Source organism: Meriones unguiculatus, chromosome 17 (assembly GCF_030254825.1).
Source record: "Meriones unguiculatus strain TT.TT164.6M chromosome 17, Bangor_MerUng_6.1, whole genome shotgun sequence".
NCBI classification, from domain to species: Eukaryota; Metazoa; Chordata; class Mammalia; order Rodentia; family Muridae; genus Meriones; species Meriones unguiculatus.
In genome coordinates, this window is record NC_083364.1 from 9,408,626 (window position 1) to 9,433,966 (window position 25,341).

At 39.2% G+C, this 25,341-nt stretch overlaps 1 protein-coding gene across 3 annotated transcripts in view; it reads right to left on the reverse strand.

Annotated features, from left to right (window-relative positions):
• Tafa2 (TAFA chemokine like family member 2) overlaps window positions 1-25,341 on the reverse strand; it is a 490,204-nt gene that overhangs the window by 163,357 nt on the left and 301,506 nt on the right. For all 3 annotated transcript variants that reach the window (XR_009587114.1, XM_021643045.2, XM_060370994.1), the window contains one exon: window positions 3,863-3,969. Coding sequence is in view for 1 of the 3 variants with exons in the window: in XM_021643045.2 (XP_021498720.1) it covers window positions 3,863-3,968 (106 nt within the window). In the remaining 2 variants the exon portion in view is untranslated. Of the gene's footprint in view, window positions 1-3,862; window positions 3,970-25,341 lie in introns of those variants that run through there.

Consider the following 25,341-nt stretch of genomic DNA (forward strand, 5'->3'; position numbering starts at 1 on the left):
ATGCTCAACTAAAAGGAAGCTTGATGGTGTTCAATCAGAGGATTGACCTCTTGCAGGAGCAAATTGATCACCTATGGCAAATCGCTCAACCTGGCTGTCAATGAAAGTATGCTGGACTTTGTGTCACTAGCATACAACATGAGAATTTTTCCTGTGCTGCAAATCTGTCTAAACAATTGTCGAGCTATATTTTAGGTAATTGGACTGGAGAATTCGATACTACGATGGAGCAGCTGATAGTGGCCATTGTCACAGTAAATTCTACCGGAGTGGACGCAGGACTAGCCACAGGATTATCAACATGGATTGCTGCAGCCATGAATCATCTGAAGGAATGGGCGGGCATGGGAGTGTTAGCAGGCCTTCTGGTGTTGGTCTCCTTGGTTTGCCTGTGGTATATATGCAAGATTAGAGTCTCACAACAGTGTGATGCAGCCATGATCATTCAGGCCTTTACAGCCATTGAAGCAGGACATTCTCCCCAAGCATGGTTGGATACCATAAAAAGCTAAAATGATACGCTCAGGATGCGAGGCTAAGCACTGCACTCAGGGTCAGCCGCTTTGGACCCAGAGAAGAGCATGTCTGATTGCATGCGGGTTGATGCCCCAGGTCCCGCCTCTGAGAAAAAGGTATCAGACGGGTCTGATGCTCTTTGGGTGGATGACACCTAAATGAACATCGGTACAAAGTCCCAATTTATTTCTAATATCAGAGATCAGACCTCTACTCTTGCCTGATGCATCTAAAACAAAAAGGGGGAAGTGTAGAGAGCTGCGGAATGCTATGCCTTAAAGATGGAGCTGGTTTCCGCCTTCCACCTTCCCGATGGTGAGTGCTCTCTGTCACGAACAACTCCACATTTGGCTAAGGCCGAGGATCTGGCTTGCTTCCATGTAGGTGGACCTATCTGCATTGCCCCCGTGGCACGCCTGGGTTGGTTACCCAGAGGCTATTTAAGCTGTGGGCTGGCTTTCCCCGGGGTCCGAGGATTGTTCAATGTTCCTGAATAAACTGCATTGAAAAAAAAAATATTTATGCAAGTGACATAAAGTTCCAGGGCAGGTCGGCGTCCATGGGGAATCTCCTTCTTCTTTGAGGAAAAGGAGAGAGGAGAATGAGGAGGAGAGAGGAGAATGAGGAGGAGAGCTGGAGGTGCGCACTGGGAGGAGAGAGGGGCTGTGATTCGAATGTAAAGTAAATAAACACATTGAGTAATGGAGAAAAAAGGTCTTTATGCAAACTAGAGCAAGGTAGAAATGCAACCAAAACCAAGCTAGGCTCTCCTCCGTACAGCAAATTGCATTTGGCAGTTTTCTTACACATACAGCGGGGTTTTGTTCCTGCCGTTGTTTGCTGGTTTCTCTTACACAATGAAGTGTTTTATACTACGAGGCTGGAAAACATGGCTCAGCAGTAAAAAGTGATCACTGCTCTTCCAAGAAACATAAGTTCCGTTCCCAGAACCCACCGTAGGCAGCTCCCAGCCACCTGTGACTCTAGTTCCAGGGCTTCAGAGGCTCTCTTCTGGGCCACACAGCCACCGCACCCACAGATACGGACATGTACACATATTTTAAGCAAATAAAAACATTTAAATATTTTTTAAATGTATAAATAAACAAAAATATAAATATAGTATTAGCAAGTAGTAAGAAAAGATAGTTTTGTAGTTAACAGAGTACATGTCATGACTTAAGGATTCTATCGTTTGTTTGTTTGTTTGTTTGCTAGACAGTACATGGGGCAAAATTTAGGACTGGCTTCTTAAAGTCCATGATATGTTCATATTTGTTTACTTAGTTATGTATTTATGTATTTATTTATTTAAGGCTTAAGCACTCGTGTAGTCAGGCATTTTGGTTACTTTTATTTGGGTCCCATATCTACCATCCCTATCTCTTCCAACCCCCTAATACTAGATAGGCAAGAATAAAGGTTACAGGAGAAAGAGGTCATAGACCTCTTTAAATTACCTCCTGCTGAGGAGGGACATTGAGTTCCTTGGGGCAGCAGCAGGGGCAGCAGCACAGGCCCTCCTGGGGATCTCATATTCACCCCCTCTCAAAACTCCACAAAACTCCAAACGTAAACCATCAGCAGACTGAAGAGTTCTTAAATTTATACTGCAGAAATTCTCCATGAATGAATTTCTTCTAGACACTGTCCCCTGGCTTTGGCAACAGAAACATGTCTCTCAGGAACACTGCCCGGGCTGTACTGAAACCCTCCATTCCTGCTTCTCTCAGCTCTTCTACCAGGGCCCTGGGATCACTGAGAGAAAGTACAGATGGAGTATAATTTGGTAAGCTCCAGAAACGGCCTTTCTCATACAGTTTACAGCTCTTGGAAATGAGCACTTAACACTCTTTTGATGTTAGGCACCACGTTCATTGCTGCCTTGGAGCGTAGGAGATATATTGCCCCAAAACCTTTTTAAATTTGGGCAGACAGCTTTGTGGTGGTTAGGGTCAACTGTGAACTTAACAAACTAATCACCTGGGACACGGGCCTCTAGGCATGGCCATGAGGGATTGTGTTCTCTTATTTGAGTTGGGAAGATCCATCATAACTGTCCGCTGCAGGAACAGGAGACCGGAGACCGTATGACCGCAGGGAAGAAGCGGCATGCAGGCCTCAGGGCTCTCTGTTTCAGATTGCAGAGGAAGTGTGACCTGCTCCCTCCTGTAACCGACTTCCCTGCGACAATCAGCCTTAACCTGGAACTGTGATTAAGCTGCTCTTCTCAGGGCATTTGCTCACAGTGACAGGGAAAGAAACTAACGTAACAATTATTAAAGAGGATTACAAGTTTAATTGGCAGATCCATGGGCTACATTAAAGACAAAAAGAATTTTACATTCACAAGCACATGTGTCTCTGCAGGTCAAAAACAGAATTGCAAAATAGGAACACACTCTCCACAAAACTTTTTCTTCTAAGTTATAATTTATTGGTTTTAAATGCATGGGGGTAAGTCTGTTATATACCTCTGAACTATAATATCAAGTCTTATCTCTGGGTTAGTGGTTCATGAGATGCTAATGCATGTGTCTAAATAAGTTAATTAGTAGAGAATTCAAAACACTCTTACTTCCTTCTTCACCCCAAAAAAAGAATAAGAAGGAAAATTGCTACCATTTATGGTGGAAAGAGTATTGAATAGCAAAACCATATTTCACAGAAAAATCTAAATTGACTTCTCAGGTTATGAATACTTGATTATGGTAGATATAATGCAGAAATAGCCCCATTTTAACTCATTTGGAAAAGGCAGCCATTACTTATGTTGAGTCTAATGGCTGGAAGGGAGAAAGGGGAATAATTTTGAGCTGACAGGACATACATATAGACAAATATTCTCACTCTTTTCTGTGGTAGATCAGAACCCACTGAGGATCATGGTAGAAATGGTTTCCAAATGGAGGGCAGAGAGTCATGGTGCCAGGAAAAGATACAGTCTACAAAAAAACCTAAATGAAAACTTTACATATACTGTGTACATATGATTAAGATTTGTACATGAAAATATTTTGTTTATAAAGATAAGGTCAGTCTAAAATTCATCTTTTTTACAACCCAGGGCAACATTTTAACATTGCTGTCTTTAAAACTGGAGGGAAGACAGCATTAGAATTTTACGTTCATTGGATAATATTTTCAGAATTGGCAGAAATCCTGCAAACACCATGTTTCTCCTCTCAATGTCATCTTGAAGACAGCTCTCTGCATTTTTACCTAAAGAAAATCGCTAAGGGAAACCCACACCTAATAAAATTGAACAGACCAATGAAGACAGAATGTGACAGTCTGTTTAAAGGAGCCTTCTCACACAGAGAGTGTGGAAAGCAGGTGAACTTACCTTTATGATGGTTGGCGCTGGAAACAGCTTTCCCCCACAAGGTCACTATAAAAATTATTATCAACAGCTTTCCTTTCGTTGCTTTCTGTAAGTATCTCTTACTCATCCTGTAATACAAAAACAATACAATTCCTAAGAACATAGAGTCATTGTGTTTCTATAATTGGGCACTATTTAAGTCTTTCATGATACTTTGAATTTCTCACACTGAAGGCTCTGTTTTTACAAACTATGCTACTGTGTTTACAGCCATTGTTGTTGCTGTTGTTTGTGGCTGTTGTTGTTTAAAACAGGGTCTTACTATGTAGTCTGATTATTTTTGAACTCATAAACTTCCTATCTCAGGTTCCCAAATATGAATGAAGAGTATAGGTAAATGACGTACCATGCCCAACTGTATGTACTGTATGTAGAAAATAGAACATTTCCAAACAAACAAAGCATTTTGATATGACTCAGAATCAAGCAACAACTTGATTTTGTCATTTTTATTAACTTAAAACAGCTTAGAAATATTGTCATATTCTTCTTCATAGAATTTATTAAGAAAAAAAAGTAATTTATTAAGAAAATTTAAGGCACAGCCATTTGAATGACATTGTTTATCGCCCCCCCCCCCCGCAAGATTCTTTCTTCAATGCCAAGATTTCAACACATACTCTGTGACATGGGCATGCCCATATACATACACACAAAAATAAATGCATAAATAAGTAAAAAAAATAAATAAGTAAGTAAATAAATAAATTGTTAAGGTTTAAATGAATTCTACCCAGAATAAAGTCATTTCAATTTGGGGGTGGTGACAGATAATTTTTTATCATTATTATTATTATTATTATTATTATTATTATTATTATTATTTACAACTTATTCACTTCGTATTCTGGTCCCAACCTCTCTCCCTCTTCCTCCCCTATCCCTCTCCCTTAGTCAGTACACTGATAGGGGAAGTCCTCCTCAGCTACTGTCTGACCCCAGCCTATCAGGTCCCACCAGGACTGCCTGGATCCTCTTCCTCTGTGGGTTGGCTAGGTCACCTCACCAGAGAGAAGTGATCAAGGAGGAGGCAAGGAGTTCACTTGAGAGACTGTCTTTTCTCCTCTTACATTTTGTAGCTGATACAATTTGGAAATTTTCTTAAGGTCACATTTAAAGACAGTAAATATTCAAAGCCAGAATGACACAATTCTTCTCGTCTGTTTGTTTGTTTGCTTGTCTGTTTGTTTTTCAAGACAGGGTGTCTCTATGTAGCCCTGGCTGTCCTGAACTCACTTTGTAAATCAGGCTGACCTTGAACTCACAAAGATACACCTACCACTGCCTCCCAGAGTGCTGGGATCAAAGGTATGCACCACCACACCCAGTTGAGAATGACATACTTCTAAAATCCTTATTTAATCCTTGTTTGCCTCACCTACAACGGTAAGATAAAACCAGAACCAAAGTGAGTAGATTCCACGTGGATGCATTTACAAGGAAGAACAAAAAGCACATCTGCCCAGTACCTTTCCGATTTAGATCCTGTGTAGACCTCAGCCTTGCTGGCAGACATGTTCTGCTCTGTCCTTCATCTAACAGCTTTCTGGGTTCCTTCCTGGCCATGCTTGGCTCTTCTCCCCCATTGAAGGTCACTGAATTACTCTTTCCTCACAGCTTTACCTCTAAAATAATTCATCTTCGAATCCATGAACAAATATGAGCATACAGTTCATAGCGTTTTTACATGAAGAAATGCATAAAATAGCTGGTTTTAGTATGGTTATTTCTTAATACTTCTTAGCGTGGAAGAGTATATACATTATATGCTGGAAAAGGAGGTTCAAAGGCTTAAAAGCATTGATTCTGGGCTCCAGAGTGTGAATGTAATGGTTAATATTGTCTTCCTGGCAGAATCACCTAGGACAAAAGACTCTGAGATGACTATGATGGTTTATCTAAGATTAGATTAATTGAGGTACCAAGATTTATCTTAACTTTATGTGGTAACATTTCATCAGCTTGGATCTCAGACTTAAAAAGAAGAAAGCCATCTGAACAAGAAGACTTATCATTCTCTGTTTTCTGACCAAAGAAGTGATATAATAAAAAGCTTCTAGTTTCTGCTTTGTGACTTTCTTGCCATCATGGATGGTAGTCCTGAATGATGAGTCAAAATAAACCTTCTTTCCTGCAATTTGCTTTTGACAGGCATTATGTTACAGCAACAGGACAAATAAATAACACAGCCACACTTATATAACTTTGGTTATTTTAAATCTGTGTCTATAGTTCCTCCAGTAACTGTTCGGGTAATCTGCTTAACGTTCTTCTACTATACAATGGTATATTTATACCATTGTATACCATGACACATGTCAAAGATAACATACAAAGCGAGAAACATTTGAACATTGAAATTCGGTCACTGGGTCTAAAATCAAGTTTTTGTTTGTTGTCAATATGAGTTTGAATAAATTGCCTAATAACTATATTTTCATTGGCAGTAAGGTAAGGTTTTTAATAGCAGTGATCGTAATTAGGATAACTGGTATGAAGACTAAATGAAAGAGTCCATCTCCTAGCTGATACCTCACAGCAGATGGTCAATGTTTAGTAAGCACCAACAAATACTTGACACCCATTAGAATGACATTTCCTTAATTGTGACCCCCGACATCACCAGCTCCACACAATGCCAACACAGTGTTAGTGAAAGACTAACAGTGTTAGTGTTAGTGGGAAAATATATTTGTAAAATTCCGGATTCAATAAATTTAAGAACTTTATTGTTGAATAAAGTTTTTAAGAGGCATATGGTTAAATAAGCCCTCTTTCAGGCATTTTCCAGAACTATCATTTTACAGAGTAACATAGTAGCATAGATTACTAAAGTCATTGAGAAATCGTTTAGAGAAACTCTGAGCCATAATAAAAATCTGGCCCAATGCACTCTCTCTCAGTAAACAACATGCTTAGTTTTTAATTCTATTGTTTTTGTTTCTCCCAGCTCTCTTGGTTTGGCTTTGTTTTGTTCAACCACGGTGCCTCCCCTTCTACATCCTATCCCACAACGTAATGGCTCCATTCATCATGCAACATAATAAGGCACAAAATTCATTTAACAGGAAGAGTTGTTTAGTCTAATTCTTGATAATAGCTTTGCTGATACAAATGGCCTCTGTTAGAAGGTCAACGGCCCAGAATTTCCCCCATACAGTTGTGTACCCACCACATGAGATGACAGAAGAGATAGTTGGTAAGTAGACATGTGGAGAATGCAGGTCAACATTTGAAAATCTGTAACAATACTATCTTCTCCCTCTCATATCATCAATATTCCTGTCCAATCAATCTTAGCCCCTGTATATCTCTTACATTACTTGCTTAACTTACTTTACTATGATACTACAAATCAGACCACCAAAATTTCTCACTGGCCATAGGGTGGCAGCTTTATTTCCTACCATACAGTACCCCCCCCCACACACACACACATGCACATGCTTAAGAGTGTATCTGACCATCCTCGTTTTCCTACCATACAGCAACCCTTGCACTACATGCTTAAAGTGGCTATCTGAACTTTCCCAGCTATATTTGCGATATACAGTGTTTTATTAAATAATACTCAATATAATCCTGTCTCTATGTCTTAGAAAACAAGTAGCTATAATGTGGCCCCTTGCTTAAAAGCTTTGTGTGATTCTCTAGATTCAGGAAAAAGGAAAAGAAAAAGCTGTAGTCCTTACCAGTCTTTTCTGTCTCTAGTCTTATGGTCTTTTTCATCTCTCTATGTACACATATCCATAACCTGAATGTTAACTCTCCAAAATTTTCTAAGTAGCCTCCACCAAAATCTCACTTCATGCCAGCTGGAACCTACCATCCATTCCCAGAAACTCTCACAATCCTTTAAATGACTAATTTACCTTCTTATGGGTTAGAATTCCTCCTACAGGAATTATTCAATATTGAATATCCTTTTCAACTGTGGCCATTCACTATATCACATTACAACCCATTTGTTTATCTCAATCTACTCTAATATAAGAATTCTATTACAGAAGCAGTGAATATGCATGGTGTGATTCAATTTCTAGTTTAAAAAATGGTAAGTTCATATTTGTTGAATGTTAGAAAAACTGTTTAGCAAAACATACTCTGTAGTTGTTAAGTTGTTAACACAAGGAGAAGGCAAATGTATATCAATCATCTACTTAGCATGCAATTAGTATGTGACAAATTGGAAGAAAGTGAGAAGTGACACAGAAATTGGAAGAGACAAACTGAAAAGAAGAAAAAGAATGATAACTCATCCTTCTAACTTTCTTCTAATTTTAACTAAAAATCAAATTTGAAAAATTGGTGTAATGGAGTAATTAATAATTTTTGACAAACGGACAATAGCAAAGAAGGAAAAAGCTGAGAGAGACATTTCTTCTCACTCTTGTAAGAGGGTAGAGGAGGAATCCTTTTTTACTATTTTTCTACCCACCAGATCTCAAGTTAAAGTGTTCTACCACAAATTAGAATTGTCACATTCATCTACAAAAACAGCAAAATTGCAGTGAATTGCCAACCACAAAAACCAAGGGAACAGAAACTGCAAGGTAATGGGTAAAGCACACAGAAGATGAAACCTTGACCCTGCTTCCTGAGCAGCAGCAGCTTGCAGGGGAACATGGGGGGTGTGGGATAAATGAGAAATGGTAACCTTGGCGGTGAAGGATGCTGAAGCGAAAAGCTGTCCAAGCTGGAGGGCAGACAAATCTGACTGCCTCTCATCCTTCCCCTCCATGCTACATGTTTCAGTTAAGTTACTGAGAGTGAGACATTTTCGTAGCCTTTCCACTCCCTCCCATAAGAAAAATATATGATTTGTAATTAAGCAAGAGTTTAAACCCTGCTTTGCTATGAGAAAAATAAATTCCTCATGTAAACAGAAAGTACATTTAATTGTTCAACAAAGATAACGTAAAAATGAAGGACAGTGTAAAAGTAGAATCTGGAACCTGGGTCAACCACCCAGCCTCATCTTGGCTGTTACTATTTCTGCAGAAATAAATATCACATATGACAAAATATTTAAATGTCTACTTATAACATTTCTCTGTACTGACCCACTGTTTAAACAATGGCATAGTCTCTGATAAGCAAACTTACGATGGCAATGTGCCCTTAGAATAGACTGCATCCATTAATAAGACATGTGACCTCCTTCTAGAGACCAGAGTGGAATTTATACAATGCTAATCGTGTTACACCACCACAGCATGGATTTAAAATCTGGCGTTTACCCACTCAGAGGAGGGTGAGTAAAATACAAGTTACCTGCTGACAAGAAAGCTGCACCATGTCCCTGCTCAGGCTCTCTAACCTTGGGTAACATTTCTGAGCTTACACGAACTTAGACTCTTGTCCCAACTTAGGCCAAATTTTTTTTTTTTTAGGCCAAATTTTGATCTAAACCTTTGCTCTGCCTTGTAGTGTCTGATTCAGTTTTTGTGTAGTATTCTTCTCATAATCACCTCCCTAGAGATCACTTCCTGGCAATCTTGTCCCCCAAGACTCCAGGAAACCACCTGCAGGCTCTTTCATCCAAAGTCCTACAGTATATTTTGTACTTTTATAATCTGAATTAATCCAATTCATTTATCTACATATTTGTTTACATGTGTGTTTTCTTCTTTTTCTATTAAAGTATATTTTTCTTGTAGGCAGAAATTTTACCTACGAGTTACTGCTCAAACAACTAGAACATCACATGTATCAGAGACTTCAAGATGATACTACATATACCAAGTAGGAGGGGAGACAAAAATTGTATATATGTTGGTGGATAATAGAAGGTGAAGCACAAAAAAGAAGTAGGAGATGAAGAGATGCCAATAGACCAGGTCTGTCTTTCAAGAAACATGATGATATCTACCACAAAGTCTCCCTTAGTATTTAAATACATATAATAGATACATTTGACATACGCAGAAAGATAGTGACAAATAGATGGATGATAGATATGAAATAGATATAGATGGATGTTAAGGCACAAGGCACTCTAGAGAAGTAGATCTGTGCTCTTACAGAGGAGTAAGGTTCACTTGCCCGCACTCACAGTGGACAGCTCCCAGCCGCCTACAACTCCAGCTCCAGGCATGTGACGCCTTCTTCTGTCCTCAACAGACAGCTGTGCTCACACGCACCTGCTCCCACACAAATCCACATGTGTACAACACATAATCACAAAAAATATCTTAGTTGTAATTTTAAAAGCATAAATTCACAAGAATTTTAACTCTACCAGGTTTACTGTGATGTATATCATCCAGAAGTAGGGTGGTCTAACTTTCATCAATTTTCTAACACTATTAATTTTTTTCAGTCTGTATCGTACATCCATCAACACAATGTAGCATTTTAAACCATACTTTACAACACATCGGATTGAAACAGTTGTTTCAAATTCTTAGAAAAGTTGCTATATTAATGTCTCATGATGAAACTATCTTATATAGTTTTATTCATTTCTTCACAATACTGCAATTTTGGTGGGCACAGGAAAACTATTGATTTATTCCTAGCAGCACATAGACAGAACTGTCAGATTTCTGTAATGCCTTTGCCACACATAGGTTGAAATGCTATGGGAAAGAAATGTATTATCATTTAAATGATATCTCCAAAAGTATACAATATTCTAAGGTTCCAAGCTCTAATATTCAAACCAGACACAAAAAACTATAATAAGAAATGAAGCCATCTAAGATATATTGTACTATAAGAAAGACATCTAAAACGATCAAGGATGAGCTCCATTGCTGCTCATCTGCTTCTGCAACTGAGACCCTTGTGCTCCTTCCCTATCTGTAAGCTGGAATAGCATCTATTTTCTCAGAAAATGTCACTATAATAAATAGGAGATTGTGTGGCATTTGAACTTAAAAGAACATATGTGAGGTGTTACTCTTTCTCCAAAGGTCCGTCCCTCAGAGGGTAGGTATAAAAGTCAGAAATACTTACTTAAATGTAATCCTAGGCCCCAAGACAGAGTAGTTAAATGAATTTGTCAAGTTTACTTAACAACTTGGACCCTGGTGACCACATATGGAATGCATTAATGCTATTATGTGTTGGTAAGATGGTTATAAATAATAAATACAGAGAGTTTGAAGCATCTAACACAGAGTCAGCATTGAGTTTTTTATGCTATAAATAATGCCTAGACTACAAAATTCTTCCTAGGAATGATCTAAGAATTAAAGTCACAGAGAAATCATTTTGAAAGCACATGTGCTTTAATCATAGACGAAGAACTAAGCTACATTTTAAAAAATTATCCTTGTAAAAACTTACAAGGCAGAATGCAAAAAATAGCTAAAAGCGGGAGGAATGCTGAAAAGGTGTACAAGTGCTGCATTTTCCAGCCTTCCATTCCAGCCACTCTCTTTTCTTATTCCCACGGCTCCTTGGCCCTCTTCTAGGTGCTCAGCTCAAACGCCCTGAACTGGAGAACCAAAAAGTTTCTCAACAACTAGTTTTCACTCTTTCATGAGAAAGGAGGCTCCTGAGACTTGATGATGGACAGATGAGGCAAGCCTCTTCCTTCTGCAGCTTCAATTCTTCTACCAGCTACAGCTTCCACATCTGGGCCTTCTGGGCATTTCTTTTATCAGTTTCCAGGGAGAAAAAGGCTCATCATATTTCCCCCCTCTGGCAGAATAATGGTGTTAAAACAGGGCAGGGAGAGTGCTATGAACTTGAACACTTCCCCTTTCTTCATTTCTTTCATTGTCTCCTTCTGTAACCAACCTTCTTTGTTTTCTTTGAGAATGAAAAGAGAAAGGACACTTAGACTTCGCCCACCCTCTGGGACGAGGGGATGGGGTATAAAGCTTCCATAGTGTCACACAACTTGGGTTCTTCTCACTACTTGTCCATCCTCTTCCTCATCTCTTTTGTTCTTTAATGGAAAATCTGTTGAATTGGAGGATGCAAGATGTTAAAAATATGGGGTCTGCAGTAAAATTCAAAGTTTTCATTGATTTCTTCTTTGAGTCTCACTCTCATATTCATTTCTCAAATCAAAACCAACACTCTAGTTAGGTCATTTCACAGCTAGTTTCTTGGGAATGATGGTCCATTTTCAAGAATTCTGGAATCAAGTATGGCTATAGTTTCTTGAACTCCTCAGACTCCTATTCTGCTATGCTCCTGCAGGTCACAGGCCTTGATCAAGGTTTGATTTGCAGTTTGGGAGTTGGGTGGGGGGTCTCATAAGATCTTAGTCTCAAATCTGGAGGGTAACAGAATGAACTCTGTCTTCTTTTCCCTCAGATGGTATCTAGTAGGGCTTCATCCGTGGAAGGCTTCAGCCTCCTGTGCAAGAGGCATGCATATAGAAACTGTTTCATCAAATGTTTTCTTTTCTTTGGCGAGGCTGAAAGACTGACAGTACTGAATCTCTAGTCACTGGGTGAGGAAATGAAGGATTCTGTCACAGTTCAGGCATGAAGTTTACTTCTTTATTCTCTTCCTAGTTCTTGGGATGCTGCTTGCTTCACTAACCTTGAGGAAGTGAAAGTCAACTGCTTTGGGGATCTGGCTCATGGATTTCTTAAAAGATTGCCCTGCCCCTGCAAGAGTGCTCCTTCTGAATGCTTCATTCTTTTTCCCCATCTTTACTACCTCTTACTGTGTCTTCACGCTTTTCAACAACTCTTATTCCTCAGAGATTTTTAGAAACTTCTGCATTGCAGGTGACATGCCTGGAGCAATAGATCAACTCTTGGCTTTTTCTCTTATTCTTTCTAGAAGCACCTTCAACACTGCCTTCTTCCTCTTCTTCTGCTTACTTTTTTATAAGAAACTTTTTTTTGGGGGGGGGGAAGGAAGATGGGATGTCACTGGTAATCACATAAATGGACCATTTCAACATGGAATTTCTTTTCTGCTCCAAATCCTTCTGAACAGAGTCTAATGGGTCTCAGAGGCTGGACTACAAAACTGTTTCCTGATTTAGTCCCTCAGCATCCAGGAAAAGAACAATCATTTGATGCAATGGGATGTTTCTAAAAACCGTTTTCCTGTCTCTTTATATTAAGTGTTGTCAACTGGTTTCAAAAGTGCTTCATGACCTTGCTGAAGTTTAACTTTTCTCTAGGAAGTTTTTTGTTTGTTTGTTTGATTGTTTGTTTCCATTAAAAACCTCTCCTAACACAGTCTTTCAAAGAAACTTCCAAAATGGCCTTCTCTTCAAGTTGCAATTATGTATTTTCAGTGTCTTCCTCAGCATCCAAAGATAAAGAATTGATGAAGTTTGTGGGGCATCCACTGAAGATGTGGTTGTTACTTGTAACATTGTTCTTACATAGTGCAGAAGACCGGGCTTTTTGCAGTAATTGTATCACTGTTCTCAACAGATGACCTTTTGCACTGACTCCATCTCTTCATTCCTTCTCCTACAGCCTTGACTCAAAAGATGACTACGATCAAATTTTCAAATCTCTCTTGAATTCTTGCAGTCAGGCAAAAACTTCTTATTGAAACCTGGCCTCACCTCACCCTTGTTCTTCAGCTCAAATCTTAACATGCAGTAAGCAATCTACAACTGTTAATAACAGTACAGTCATTGAGACTACTTTAGATAAACTCCTTTATTCAATACAGAATAATGAATTCATATATTTATCTATTCCATAGTAAAATATAAACAAGCTACATTAAGCATATGCCCTTCATTCTTTCATGATAAGGTGATGTGTTTTATTCCTTTGCAGTGGCTCTCAGTAGTTTGAGGTCAGTCATCCATCAGATTTAGACTACCTGTCTCTTTTCACTTCTCAATATTAACCCTAAGCTACAATACTTCTCTGCATTCTTGTTTTGTATTCAATGACTCAATCTTAATTCTTGTTCACTGATTTAAGAAACAGAACATTAACTGTTGCTTCCACAATTCAGATCTGTTGCTTTCAATGAGACATATAGATGGGGAGGTTTCACGGAATGACAAAAAAAAAAAAAAAAAGGAAAAAAAAGAAAAGAAAAGAAAATGAGATTTCATGGAAAACCACTATAGCAAGAAATACATGACATAAAAAAAAACCCATGAGTGCATCTGAGTTTGACTGAGCTGAAATTTAAAGTGTATGAGAACTATTTTAAAAATAATCCTGATTTAAATAATTTAATATAAAATGTATGGCTGCTGTCAAAATCTTGACAATATTTTTAAAGAAAAATATGTAATTGAAATGCAGACACAACAAAACCTCATTATATATTTGATCTTTTGTACTACCACAACTACAAAAAAAAGTCTAACATTTAGAAAATTTCATATTTATCATGCCTCTTAAGCACACAGCAATGATGTTATATGGAAATATGACTATAAATTGGTGGTAGGAGGCAGACAGGAGCTGTGTGGATACACATTATCTGCCAAGCATCCGTTCGTGGATGATGCTACTATGACAACATTTAACAGCTTTTCAGTGGAACATCATTAAAAAGAATAAGAAAACAAAACCCTGCCACTATATGTTCTCTTGCATAGGTCACCAAATATCATTTAAATTGGTGAGCCTATGTGGTAAAAACACAGATAGGTCTGCACAAGAACCTAAGTTCAAAATAAGGCTTCAAAGCAAAGTATTTTATTTAATTTTTGAGAACAAACTATTTCTAGTCATTAAACCAAAGAATTGATGATAATTAAATCAGCCCTACATTTTCTCTACTCTGTTACTACTGGAACTACTTAAGAACTTTGTGTGTGTGTGTGTTTCTGTTCTGTTAGAAAATGGAAAACTTCCCAGAAAAACTTTGCTCCATTCCATTCCTTCATCCTAGCAAAGCAGTAAAAGGATGAATGAAAATGACGGTAAAAACTTAAAGGCTATTAGATCAAATAAAATGTATGTTCCAAAAAGGATATTCACTTAAACTGTAGTTACAGCAATGAATATAATAATTATTCTCATTGTTTAGTCAATATGGCCAATGTCCCTTGAACAACAACCAGTTAATGGCCTATATTCAACACACAAAAATACCTTCACCAATAAACCACTCTCATGATGAACAATGCTCAACAGAGCCTCAACAGAGCCTCATCAGAGATCAGTGAAAATGTAAACCCTGGAGGACTTAATGTATATATCCATTCCCTTAAAAGCATTAACATTAACATATTTAAGCTTTACCATCAAAATTAATTATGAAGGATAACTAAGCACTCTCTGATTAGACTTGAGGCCCATTCCACAAAAGAGACTCTACACCTTGTAACATAAAGGCATCGGAAGCCCATGTCATTGGAGGTCACTAGACACTAGGGAAGAAATTAGTTTTGCTGTGTAATTAAATTGACAAAGCATGAAACAACCTTCTAAATATGCATACTTATATACACATACAGTTACCACTTTCAGCCTTAATCAGAGGACCAAGACTCTTTCTTGTGAACTGTGATGAATGCAGAGACTTCTGGATGAACAATATATAGAGAACAAGTGAATGACTGTATTCTCAGCCCTAACCAAGACATGGACACCGTCCCCACAAAGGACAAGGAAACACTGCGGTGATAGAGGAACTAGAAGATAGGGAGGAGGGACAGATGCGATCTTCTAGGCAGTACACAGCAACTGTGAACGTGCAAGAACTATAAGTATTTCACTGGGTCTGAACAAGAAAGGTCCCATCAGTAGCCAGGCATGGTTGGAAGAGGGGCTCAGGAAACCTACCCCTAGTTGCTGAATAGTTTCTTACTGGGAGATTCTGAGGGAAAGGAGTCATTGACTTCATTTACTCAGCCAGTGGTGACGTAACCAGGTTCCAGTGGATAGTCTCAAGGCAATGGCCACACATATGGCCCTGGTTACACTAAATATTCTACAAAACAAAGCCAAAGGAGTGGAAGGGAAATGAACAAGGAGAGCATGCGCAATCTGAATGTAGTATATGCATGCATGAAATTGTCAAAGAACTAACAAAAAATTCAACCAAGAAAGTCATGCAAAGGGTAATGGCAGACACATGTTAAAATATGCTCCATTCCATATGTCCAAGATATGCTCAACTATACAACAAGGACATTTGCCCAACCATGTTCATAGCAGCTTTATTTGTAATAGCCAGAAGCTGGAAACAACCAAGATGTCCCTCAAATGAAGAATGGATACAGACACTGTGGTACTTTTACACAATGGAATATTACTCAGCAATTAAAAACATAGAAATCATGAAATTTGCAGGCAAATGGTGGGAACTAGAAAAGATCATCTGATTGAGGTATCCAGAAGCAGAAAGACACTCATAGTATGTACTCACTTATAAGTGGGTATTAGACATATAATATAAGATAAATATACTAAAATCTATACTCTAAGGAAGCGAAACAACAAGGAAGACCCTAGGTAAGATGCTCAATCCTCATTCGGAAGGACAAATGCCACAGACATTGGAAGCAGGGGAAGACAGGGAACAGGACAGGAGCCTACCACAGACAGCCTCTGAAAGGCTCTACTGATAGAGGTATCCAAGCAGAGGCTGAGACTCATAGCCAGACTTTGGGCAGAGTGCAGGGAATCTTATAAAATAAGGAGGAGATAGAAAGACCTGGAGGGAACAAGAGCTCCAAAAGAAGACCAACAGAGCCAAAAAACACTGAGCCCTGGGGGACCTGCAGAAACTGATACCCCAACCAAGAACAATGCACAGGGAGGACCTAAAACCCCAGCTCAGATGTAGCCCATAGACTCAGTCTCCAAGTGGGTTCCCTAGTAGGGGAACAGGGGCTTTCTCTGGCATGAACTTAGTGACAGACTTTCTGATAACCTCCCCTTGGGTGGAGGTAGGGGTGCAGCCTTGCCAGGCCACAGTAGAAGACAATATATCCAGTCCTGGTGAGACCTGATAAGCTAGGGTCAGATGGAAGGGGAAAAAGACCTCACCTATCAGTGGACTAGGAGAGGGGCAGAGGAGGAGAAGAGGGAGGGAGGGAGGGTAGGATTGAAAGGAGACAAGGGAGGGGACTACAGCTGGGATACAATTTAAATAAATTGTAATGATAACTAATTTTTTTAAAAAAATAATAGAAAATAACTTGTAGTGGGGGTGGGTGAGAAATGCTGATCTCACCACATTATATTATAGTTTGTGGGCATCCCCAGACAAGGGCCAGCAGTGCTCAGGGCTTGGGGCAGCTTCCGCTGATGAGACTAAGGAAGCAGTCAGGCTTCCTTAGTATGTGACCTGACTTGGAGTCTGCCCAGAGACAAACAACCAATGGCAGGTTCAGAGATGATGTGGAGAAACCTGATTGGTCGCCCAAAGCTACATAATGCGCTCCCTCTTCTGGGAATAAACAAGTCTGCATCTGCTGAAAAAAATAAATAGTGCCATTCATCCCTCAAATAAAAATTGCAGAAAGAGGGCCAAGAAAAGAATGTTTGAACAAGTTCACCACAGTATTTCTTTCTTTCTAACAAGTCTAGTTTAAACACAGCTGATACGCTCTCTAAGAGGGTAAAGGTACTTGCTCTCACATCTCTCTACTGGAACTGGAGGCCAGGGAACCCACGTAGAAAGAGAAAACCAGCTCCCATAGATTTTCCTCTAATATCCCAGCACTTGCATGGCATTATAGATGCCCCTCTTTTTCACTCGCTCCAGAAAAATAAATAAATGCAATTCTAAATTTAAATAGCTTGAACAAAGTGTTCTCTCCATTTGCCACCATTAACTTCTGGCGCAGCATTTCTCCATCACGCCAGCGAGAGAGCGACCGTGGAGCAGGTGTCCGCACACCTTCATCATTCCATTCCACACCTCTCCTTAGATGTGTTCAATATTTGCACATATCTTAATAAGACGCTTTTCGGAGAACAGTGGGACATTATACGATTTTAATATAGCAAAGTGCTGTACTCAGCTTTCACTTAATAGCTTAAGCAACTGAGAATCCAGCTGATTAAGAATCAAAGCAGCAACCACTGTTCTAAACCTCTGTCAGCAGTCAGCTTCTAATATATAGCTTTCTGGCTTATTCCTTTTGCAGCGAGATTTGAGCCCCTTTTGGAATCTTTTTATTTTCCAATATCTGGGACTTCTTCTTATGAATAAAATCAATCACATATATTCTCCACTCACTCCACTTTCACTTTTCCATCAGCTACTGCTTTCTAGTGTTTGCCTTGTGTGTAGAAGTGGGCTCCTTTGATGTGGGGTCCTTTTTACCAACAGGCACTTAGAGTGTGGCACAGTCCTTAACTGGTTAAAAGTACAATTTGGAGACTTTTTTCAATGGTGAGATTTATTAGATGGTGAAATTACGTCTCCAGGTGACGGTGAAAGCCTATTTTTACTTGAGTCTATTTTAGAGAAATGTTCCAAAGAACACCCTGAGTGGAGGGAAGCCCTACATTAGGGGCACAGGAATGATGGGTCTAAACTACAGCCATTGTCATCTCCTATTTGCTGAAAACCTACTGACCTTATTTCCTCCAAATATATATCCTCTTAAGTGAATTGTTGGGGACAAGGATTCAAGGCATATCAGGGAAAATGTTAAAGAAAACCACAATGCCAGATACCACTACAGTTCAGAAAAACTTAACTTTGATGTAGTGAGGAGGTGGATTTCATGTGTGTTTGCCACAACATACATACAGTAAGAGTGATGATGAGCTTCTGTGTTCATTGGCTCTGCCACACAGCCTGTATTATGTTCTTAGTGACATGTGATAGCACATGAAATCAAACTGCTTGTCTGTATGTTTATTTTTTATTTCATACTGTTCTATTAGAATAAAAACTGCTATGAGAATAGAAAATTTAGTGATCTATTTCAAAACTTATCTTTTCTTCACTTTTAAAATTTTATTTATATTTTTATAAATCACAGTTTATTCACTTTGTATCCCTGTTGTAGCCCCATCCCTCATCTCCTTCCAATCCCATCCTCCCTCCTTCTTCTCTTCCCATGCTCCTCCCTCAAGTCCACTGACAGGGGAGGTCCTCCTCCCCTTCCTTCTGACCATAGCCTATTAAGTCTTATCATTTCTGGCTTCATTGTCTTCCTCTGTGGCCTGGTAAGGCTGCTCCCACATCAGGGGGAGGTGATCAAAGAGCAGGCCAATCAGTTCATTTCAGAGACAGTCCCTTTTCCCATTACTAGGGAACCCACTTGAACACTGAGTTGCCATGGGCCACATCTATGCAGAGTTTCTAGGTTATCTCCATGCATGGTCCTTGGTTGGAGTATCAGTATCAGAAAAGACCCCTGGGTCCAGAATTTTTTGATCTGTTGCTCTCCTTGTGGAACTCCTGTCCCCTCCAGGTCTTCTTATCTCCCCTTTTTTCATAAAATTCCCTGTACTCTGCTCAAAGTTTGGTTATGAGTCTCAGTATCTGCTTTGATACCCTACTGAGTAGAGCCTTTCAATGGCTCTCTGTGGTAGGTTCCTGTCCTGTTGACTGTTTTCTCCCTCTTCTGATGTCCATCCCCTTTGCCTTTCTGTATGAGGATTGAAAAACTTTTTATCTTTATGGTATAATATTTTTATCACAGAATGTGTACAAGAGAAAATATGTGTGAAATTAATAATAAATTGATAGTAGAAGAAAGGTTAGATGTGCTTTTTGGATTTTGAGTTTGGTGACCCTGACAGATTGCGTGTTTTCTGGTAACATTTAATCTCTCCTCTTCTTGTAGGAAGTAGGATATTCTCAACTGTTATTTATATTACATCTGAGTCCTGAGTCTGTAAACAGACTCCAGGCTCCTTGAAAAGCCATATGCTAAAGCTCTCTTTGCCTTGCACAGTGCCATATGGTATATTAAATGTCCTCACATCCATGACCGCATCTGATGTCTATGACCATGAGACTGGCAGACACACTCACCCCCTTACAGAGATGAAGAAGCAGGCTGAGAAAAAGAAAGTAACTTGTACAAGGTCAGCAGCAGTCAGGGCAAGCCAGAGCTCAAAACTTCTAGATCTTCTTATCCACATATGATAATGAAAACAACAATTCTGATAACCAGCTTTCCATACCATAAAACAGAATGCTTTAAAATAAGTCCTAATAAACTTAACCCAGGTTTATGGAAAAATATGCTTACAATGTTGTGGGGATTATTCTCAAAAGGGGGCGTGTTATACTGGGTAGAATTAACTTTGGCTAAATATTTACCTATATGATACTACATTGAATATTAAAATACTTTACTGATATATAATGAGGCCACTAGGAGATGAGCAAGTGAAGAACATGTCAGAGGGCCCAGTCCCCATGTGCTGTAGAATCTACTCAGTTCCAGACCACTGACAGCACTGGGAAAAAGGAACCCAGAGATGCCACAGACTCTAGTTTCCAGAAAGAGGTACAGTATCATCTCTGAAATATCTCCTTTACCAGCATTCATAGTTAGTCTTATTTTTAGGAAATGCACACACCAACTACTGTCTGTGGACATAGTATGTGGCCTCAGAGCTAATCTATTAGATTCATGGAGCTGAAAGCACTGTTTAATCATGAGCTATCTATACCCTGACTTGGATCAAGTAAGAAAAAAGAAACAAAAAAGATAGGGAGAGTTCATCCAAAGACAAAATGACCATTATCAACTTATTTTTTCCTCTAATGTGTCTTCATCCTCACTGGATTTTGTGCCCAGACTTATGGACTTCAAACCATACTTTAATATCCCATAGCTGGGCATAGTGTTTATGTTAAAGTCCTTAACTCAGAAGACATATAATGTACTTCTGTAAGCTTAACAAATGCTTCATGGGGGAGTCCAGAGGCTAAAGAACGCACATTTGCTCCTGCAGTGGCAAGAGCAGTTCCTTTCCCACTTCATTCGTCCGTAGGGTATGTAAAAAATATAATTGAGAGTGGAAGAAAGAAAGGGTCCTTCTGCAAAACAGATGTCTCCCCCCAGAAGTAGCAATCACAGCATCTGGGGTTGGGTGTGGGGTGGAAAACACTGGAGAACAACAATAAAGGGCAATGTATAAAAATACCAAAGGAGTCAGCTGGCTCTTTTCAGCTGTTGGGAACAAAAACTACCAGTACAAAAGGATATTCAGAAGCCTGCGGTAAAGTCTGAAGCCTTAAATAGCTTGTGGTTCAAACAAGCTGGGAAACAGAGGCAAAGAAAGCAAATTGGGAATAAAATGGATGCATTTAACTTTTCTTCTGACGTGCGGTTTAAAGAACAACCTCAAATTAAGACTTTATCACCCAGCTCATTGTTTCTGTGATGGTATGATCTTTTGAATGCTAGTCACCCAGCACAGTACTGCTGCCTTCCTATGCAGCGTGGCCAGTGTTACAGCATTTGCATGTTCTGTGCCTACTATGAGATCACAAATCCAGCAAAGGCCTCAAAGAGAGAACACTGGATTCGAGACTGACTTGAATTGGCTGCTTTTGCAGATGGTCCTTCTGAGCCTTCCCTGAATCATATCATAAAGCAAAGGTGACAGCACTTGCCACAACCACCTCTTTTTCAAATAAACATGGTAATCGGTCTCAAAGTGTCTTACAGATTGTAATCCTAGTCATATTTTCAGCACACAGAAAAATAAAAGCAACACTGAGCTACAATAAATGCTACTCAACATTTACTGTTACTATAAAGCTGATAACATAGCCATGATAATGATGGATACAACCTCTGAATACATGGAGTCTGTTAGTACTTCTTAATTTGAGGTTTGATGATGATTTAGGAAACAGAAAGACTTTGGGCTAAGAGTGTGTGATAATATATTACTTGTTTACCATTAATTTCCATAGGGAAAAGAGTATAATGGTATATTATCTAAATTAAATTTAGGAAGGCAGAGTCTGGAATCATACAGACCAAGGATTACTTAAAGTGCACGTGACACTAGAAGCTAGCAATTACAAAGCAGAAGCTCTGCTCACATGCTTATTATCAGAAAAGCTTAAGGGAAAAGCAGCTGCTTTCTCAACATTTAGCTTAAAGTAAAACCACATATACATGTTTTAAAAAGCTATTGTTTTATGCGAAATCCAAATGGGGGTGGGCATTGTCAGAAGTCCCAAGCCAGCAGTTCTCCTTTCCTTCAGAGGACTCATCATAAAGAAAAGTGAGGTTTATAGGATCATATAAGCCAAATAACTACTGAATAGGTAAGAATTCCGAAGGTCAAAAGTGCAATTCACAGAATTCTAGCATATGGAGCCAATTTTCATTCTCTACGCATCTTCATTCAAGTCCATAGCACTACTCAAACCCATTTTCTATCTATAAAATAAAACAGTCAAATGCTAACACCCTCTCAAACGCTATTGAAGAAATTCAGAGTAGGAGACATTTATCAGAGTAGCAGATACTCCACTGTTGTGGGAAACAGCCTCACACTGTCCTTGACATCAAGGAGTAAACACTGACTTCATAGTTAAAGTAGGAAGTAATTGAACTAAACCAGAAATAGGTAAGGTATAATACAATAAAGGAAACATTTCAACTCAGAGGAAGAGTATTGGGGGAGCATGGAATATGCAAGCAGCGTGAAGGTCGTGTGGTCTTCCTTTGGTTCACTCTACAATAAAAAGTAAAAAATAATTCTGTTCAAATAATCAGACTTAGAATACCAAGAACATCCACAGCCAAAAAAGTGTTTATCCTTAACATGTAGCAGGTATTGAGAGGGTAACCAGCAAAGGATGCCAGCTTAAATGTACAAAATCTGCACACACCTTCCTATCATCTGAGTATCAGACACCACCAAAGAAAGTAAGTCAACAAGTAATGCATTTCATGCAAGCTCATTATAGTATTGCTAATATCTATTGGGGTAAGTAAGCAACAGTTTTTGGTTCTTTGCACAATATCTGTTTCAAACATCAATATTAGGTCTCTTTTAGCAGGATCCTGATGAATGGTTTTCTTGGTGTTAAAGGAGCTATATTTCTCAAAATTCATCTCTTTGTAAGACTACCTTAAAAATAAATAAACTATGTGGGAAAATCCTTCAATCAAGTAAATACAAAGTTTATATTTTTGCGTGTAGTCTTCACTAAACCATTTATGGGTCATAATGGGCCATTGTCTATATACAAAAGAAAACAAAATGCAACCTAAATTCGGCATGGTGGCTCATACTTACAATTTCACCATTTTGGAAGATGAAACAGGAGTATTTCTATGAGTCTCAGCTAGCCTTTTCTACAAACTTCAGTCCTGTCAAAAAGCAGAAAAGAATGTTCTCTTTCTTTATCTTCTTCTCCCTACCTCATATACGTGTGTGTATGAGTTTGTGCATGCTACTAGAACATGTGTGTCCTTACTGTATTTGTACTATCATGTAGTAGGATGGAGAGTATTATAAAAGAACAGTGTAGGAGAAATTGAGTGAAAGAAGAAAGAAAAAATAAAATTAAAAAACCCTCAAAATAATTAGTAACAAAGGTAAAGGAGATAAGAGAAACAAAATGATTTCAAGTCTGATCCCTAATTCCTCTCTGAGTTTTCTTTCTTTCCATTATGAAATTAAACCAAATTTCTTTACTGAAAAAAGAAACAACACATACTGAATCAGCTTCTCTGATTTTATTTTAGGTAGCATGAAAATAGTTTCAAATAGCCATGAAACTCTCTAGAGTAGACAAAGCCATCTCACACTTACAATCCAAGACAGTGTGATGCTTTTGCTTATATCATCACAGTAAGAAAATTGAGTGCAAAGAGTTGTCAAGTGCCACTCTCAAGTGGTGAACCATCTCCAGGGCCCCTGATTAGGAACCCCTCAGTCCTTTTCCCATGTGGTAGACTCACACTATGGTGTGATTAGCATTAGCAGGCGTGCCATGCACAGATGAGACATATTTTAGGAGATCACTGCTTGCCTGGTTCTTACTGTTTTGCACAGAAATACAACGAGAACAATGTGGGGCACAACACAGCTTTATTCCTCTTTCATTCCAGCTTCATAGTTCCACTCCTTCTGTACTGATAATTGTGCAGAAATAATCGAGTTCACAGAACCCTTGACACCATCTGCTGACACCACACTGTATAACCTCAAATGCGGATGATAATACAATTAAGTTTTAATGTACCTAGAGATATTATCCAATTTGTGAGCTGTCTAGGGAACATGTGTCTTCCCCCTCAGTTCACCTTTGCTGTTCTCTTCACTGTGGATTAATTCTTTTTGCCTTCAGGTATAAAGAATAAAGCTGACCATCATACTCTCCTATGTTCAGATCAGAAACCTAATCATAATTAGTCCATATCTAAACAGGCCCAATTCACACTTTTTTGAAATATGTGGGACAACATGATTCTTCTCCCCGTTCAGATCTTTTTTAGTCTTGTGAATGGGATGTCTTTACTCAACCACAAGAACCAACCAAAAGCAAACCTATACATACAACGAAGAGAGGATGGCTGAATCTTAACATGCCTTCATAGCTGTCACAAATGCTCATCACTGTTTTTTTATTTTTTTATTTACAGTTTATTCACTTTGTATACCAGCTATAGCCCCCTCCCTCACTCCCCTCCCAACCCCACCCTCCCTCTTCTTCTCCTATTCCCCTCCCCCAGTCCAATGATAGGGGAGGTTCTCCTCCCCTTCCATCTGACCCTTTTCTTATCAGGTCTCATCAGGACTGGCGTCTTTGTCTTCCTCTGTGGACTGGTAAGTCTGCTCCCCACTCAGGTGGAGGTGATCAAGGAGCCAGCCCATGAGTTCATGTCAGAGATGGTCCCTGGTCCTATTATTGGGGAACCCTCCTGGATACTGAGCTGCCATGGGCTACTTCTGTGAAGGGGTTCTAGGTTATCTCCATGCATGGTCCTTGTTTGTAGTATCAGTCTCAGAAAAGGCCCCTATGCCCAGATTTTTTTGGTTCTGTTGCTCTCCTTGTGGAGCTCCTGTTCCCTCCAGGTCTTTCTAACTCCCTCTTCTTTCATAAGATTCCCTGACTCTGCCCAAAGTGTTTGGCTATGTATCTCAGCATATGCTTTGATACCTTGCAGGGTGGAATATTTCAGAGGCCCTTTGTGATAGGCTCCTGTCTAGTTCCCTGTTTTCTCCCTCTTCCAATGTCCATCTCATTTGCCTTTTTGAATGAAGATTGAGCATCTTACCCAGGGTCCTCCTTCTTGATTAGCTTCCTTAGGTATACAGATTTTAGTATGATTATCCTATATTATATGTCTAATAACCACGTAAAAGTGCTCACTGTGTGAGAGAAGGCATGGGCAAGGCTTTCTTCTCCCCGACAAAGGGAAAGAAAGCACTTTCAAAGCCAAGACTGGTCTCCCCCTCTGCGAGGACCACACATTCCTCCATGTATTAGCTTCATTCTTGGTATTAACATGAAGAAATAAGGAGGTCTGGTCAGAGTCTGTAGCTAAGACACTCACTGCATTCGACAAGCTTGCTTTCATGTGGTACCTTGCTTCTCACCACTTTGCTATCACATCTTCCTCCTCCTGGGAGCCC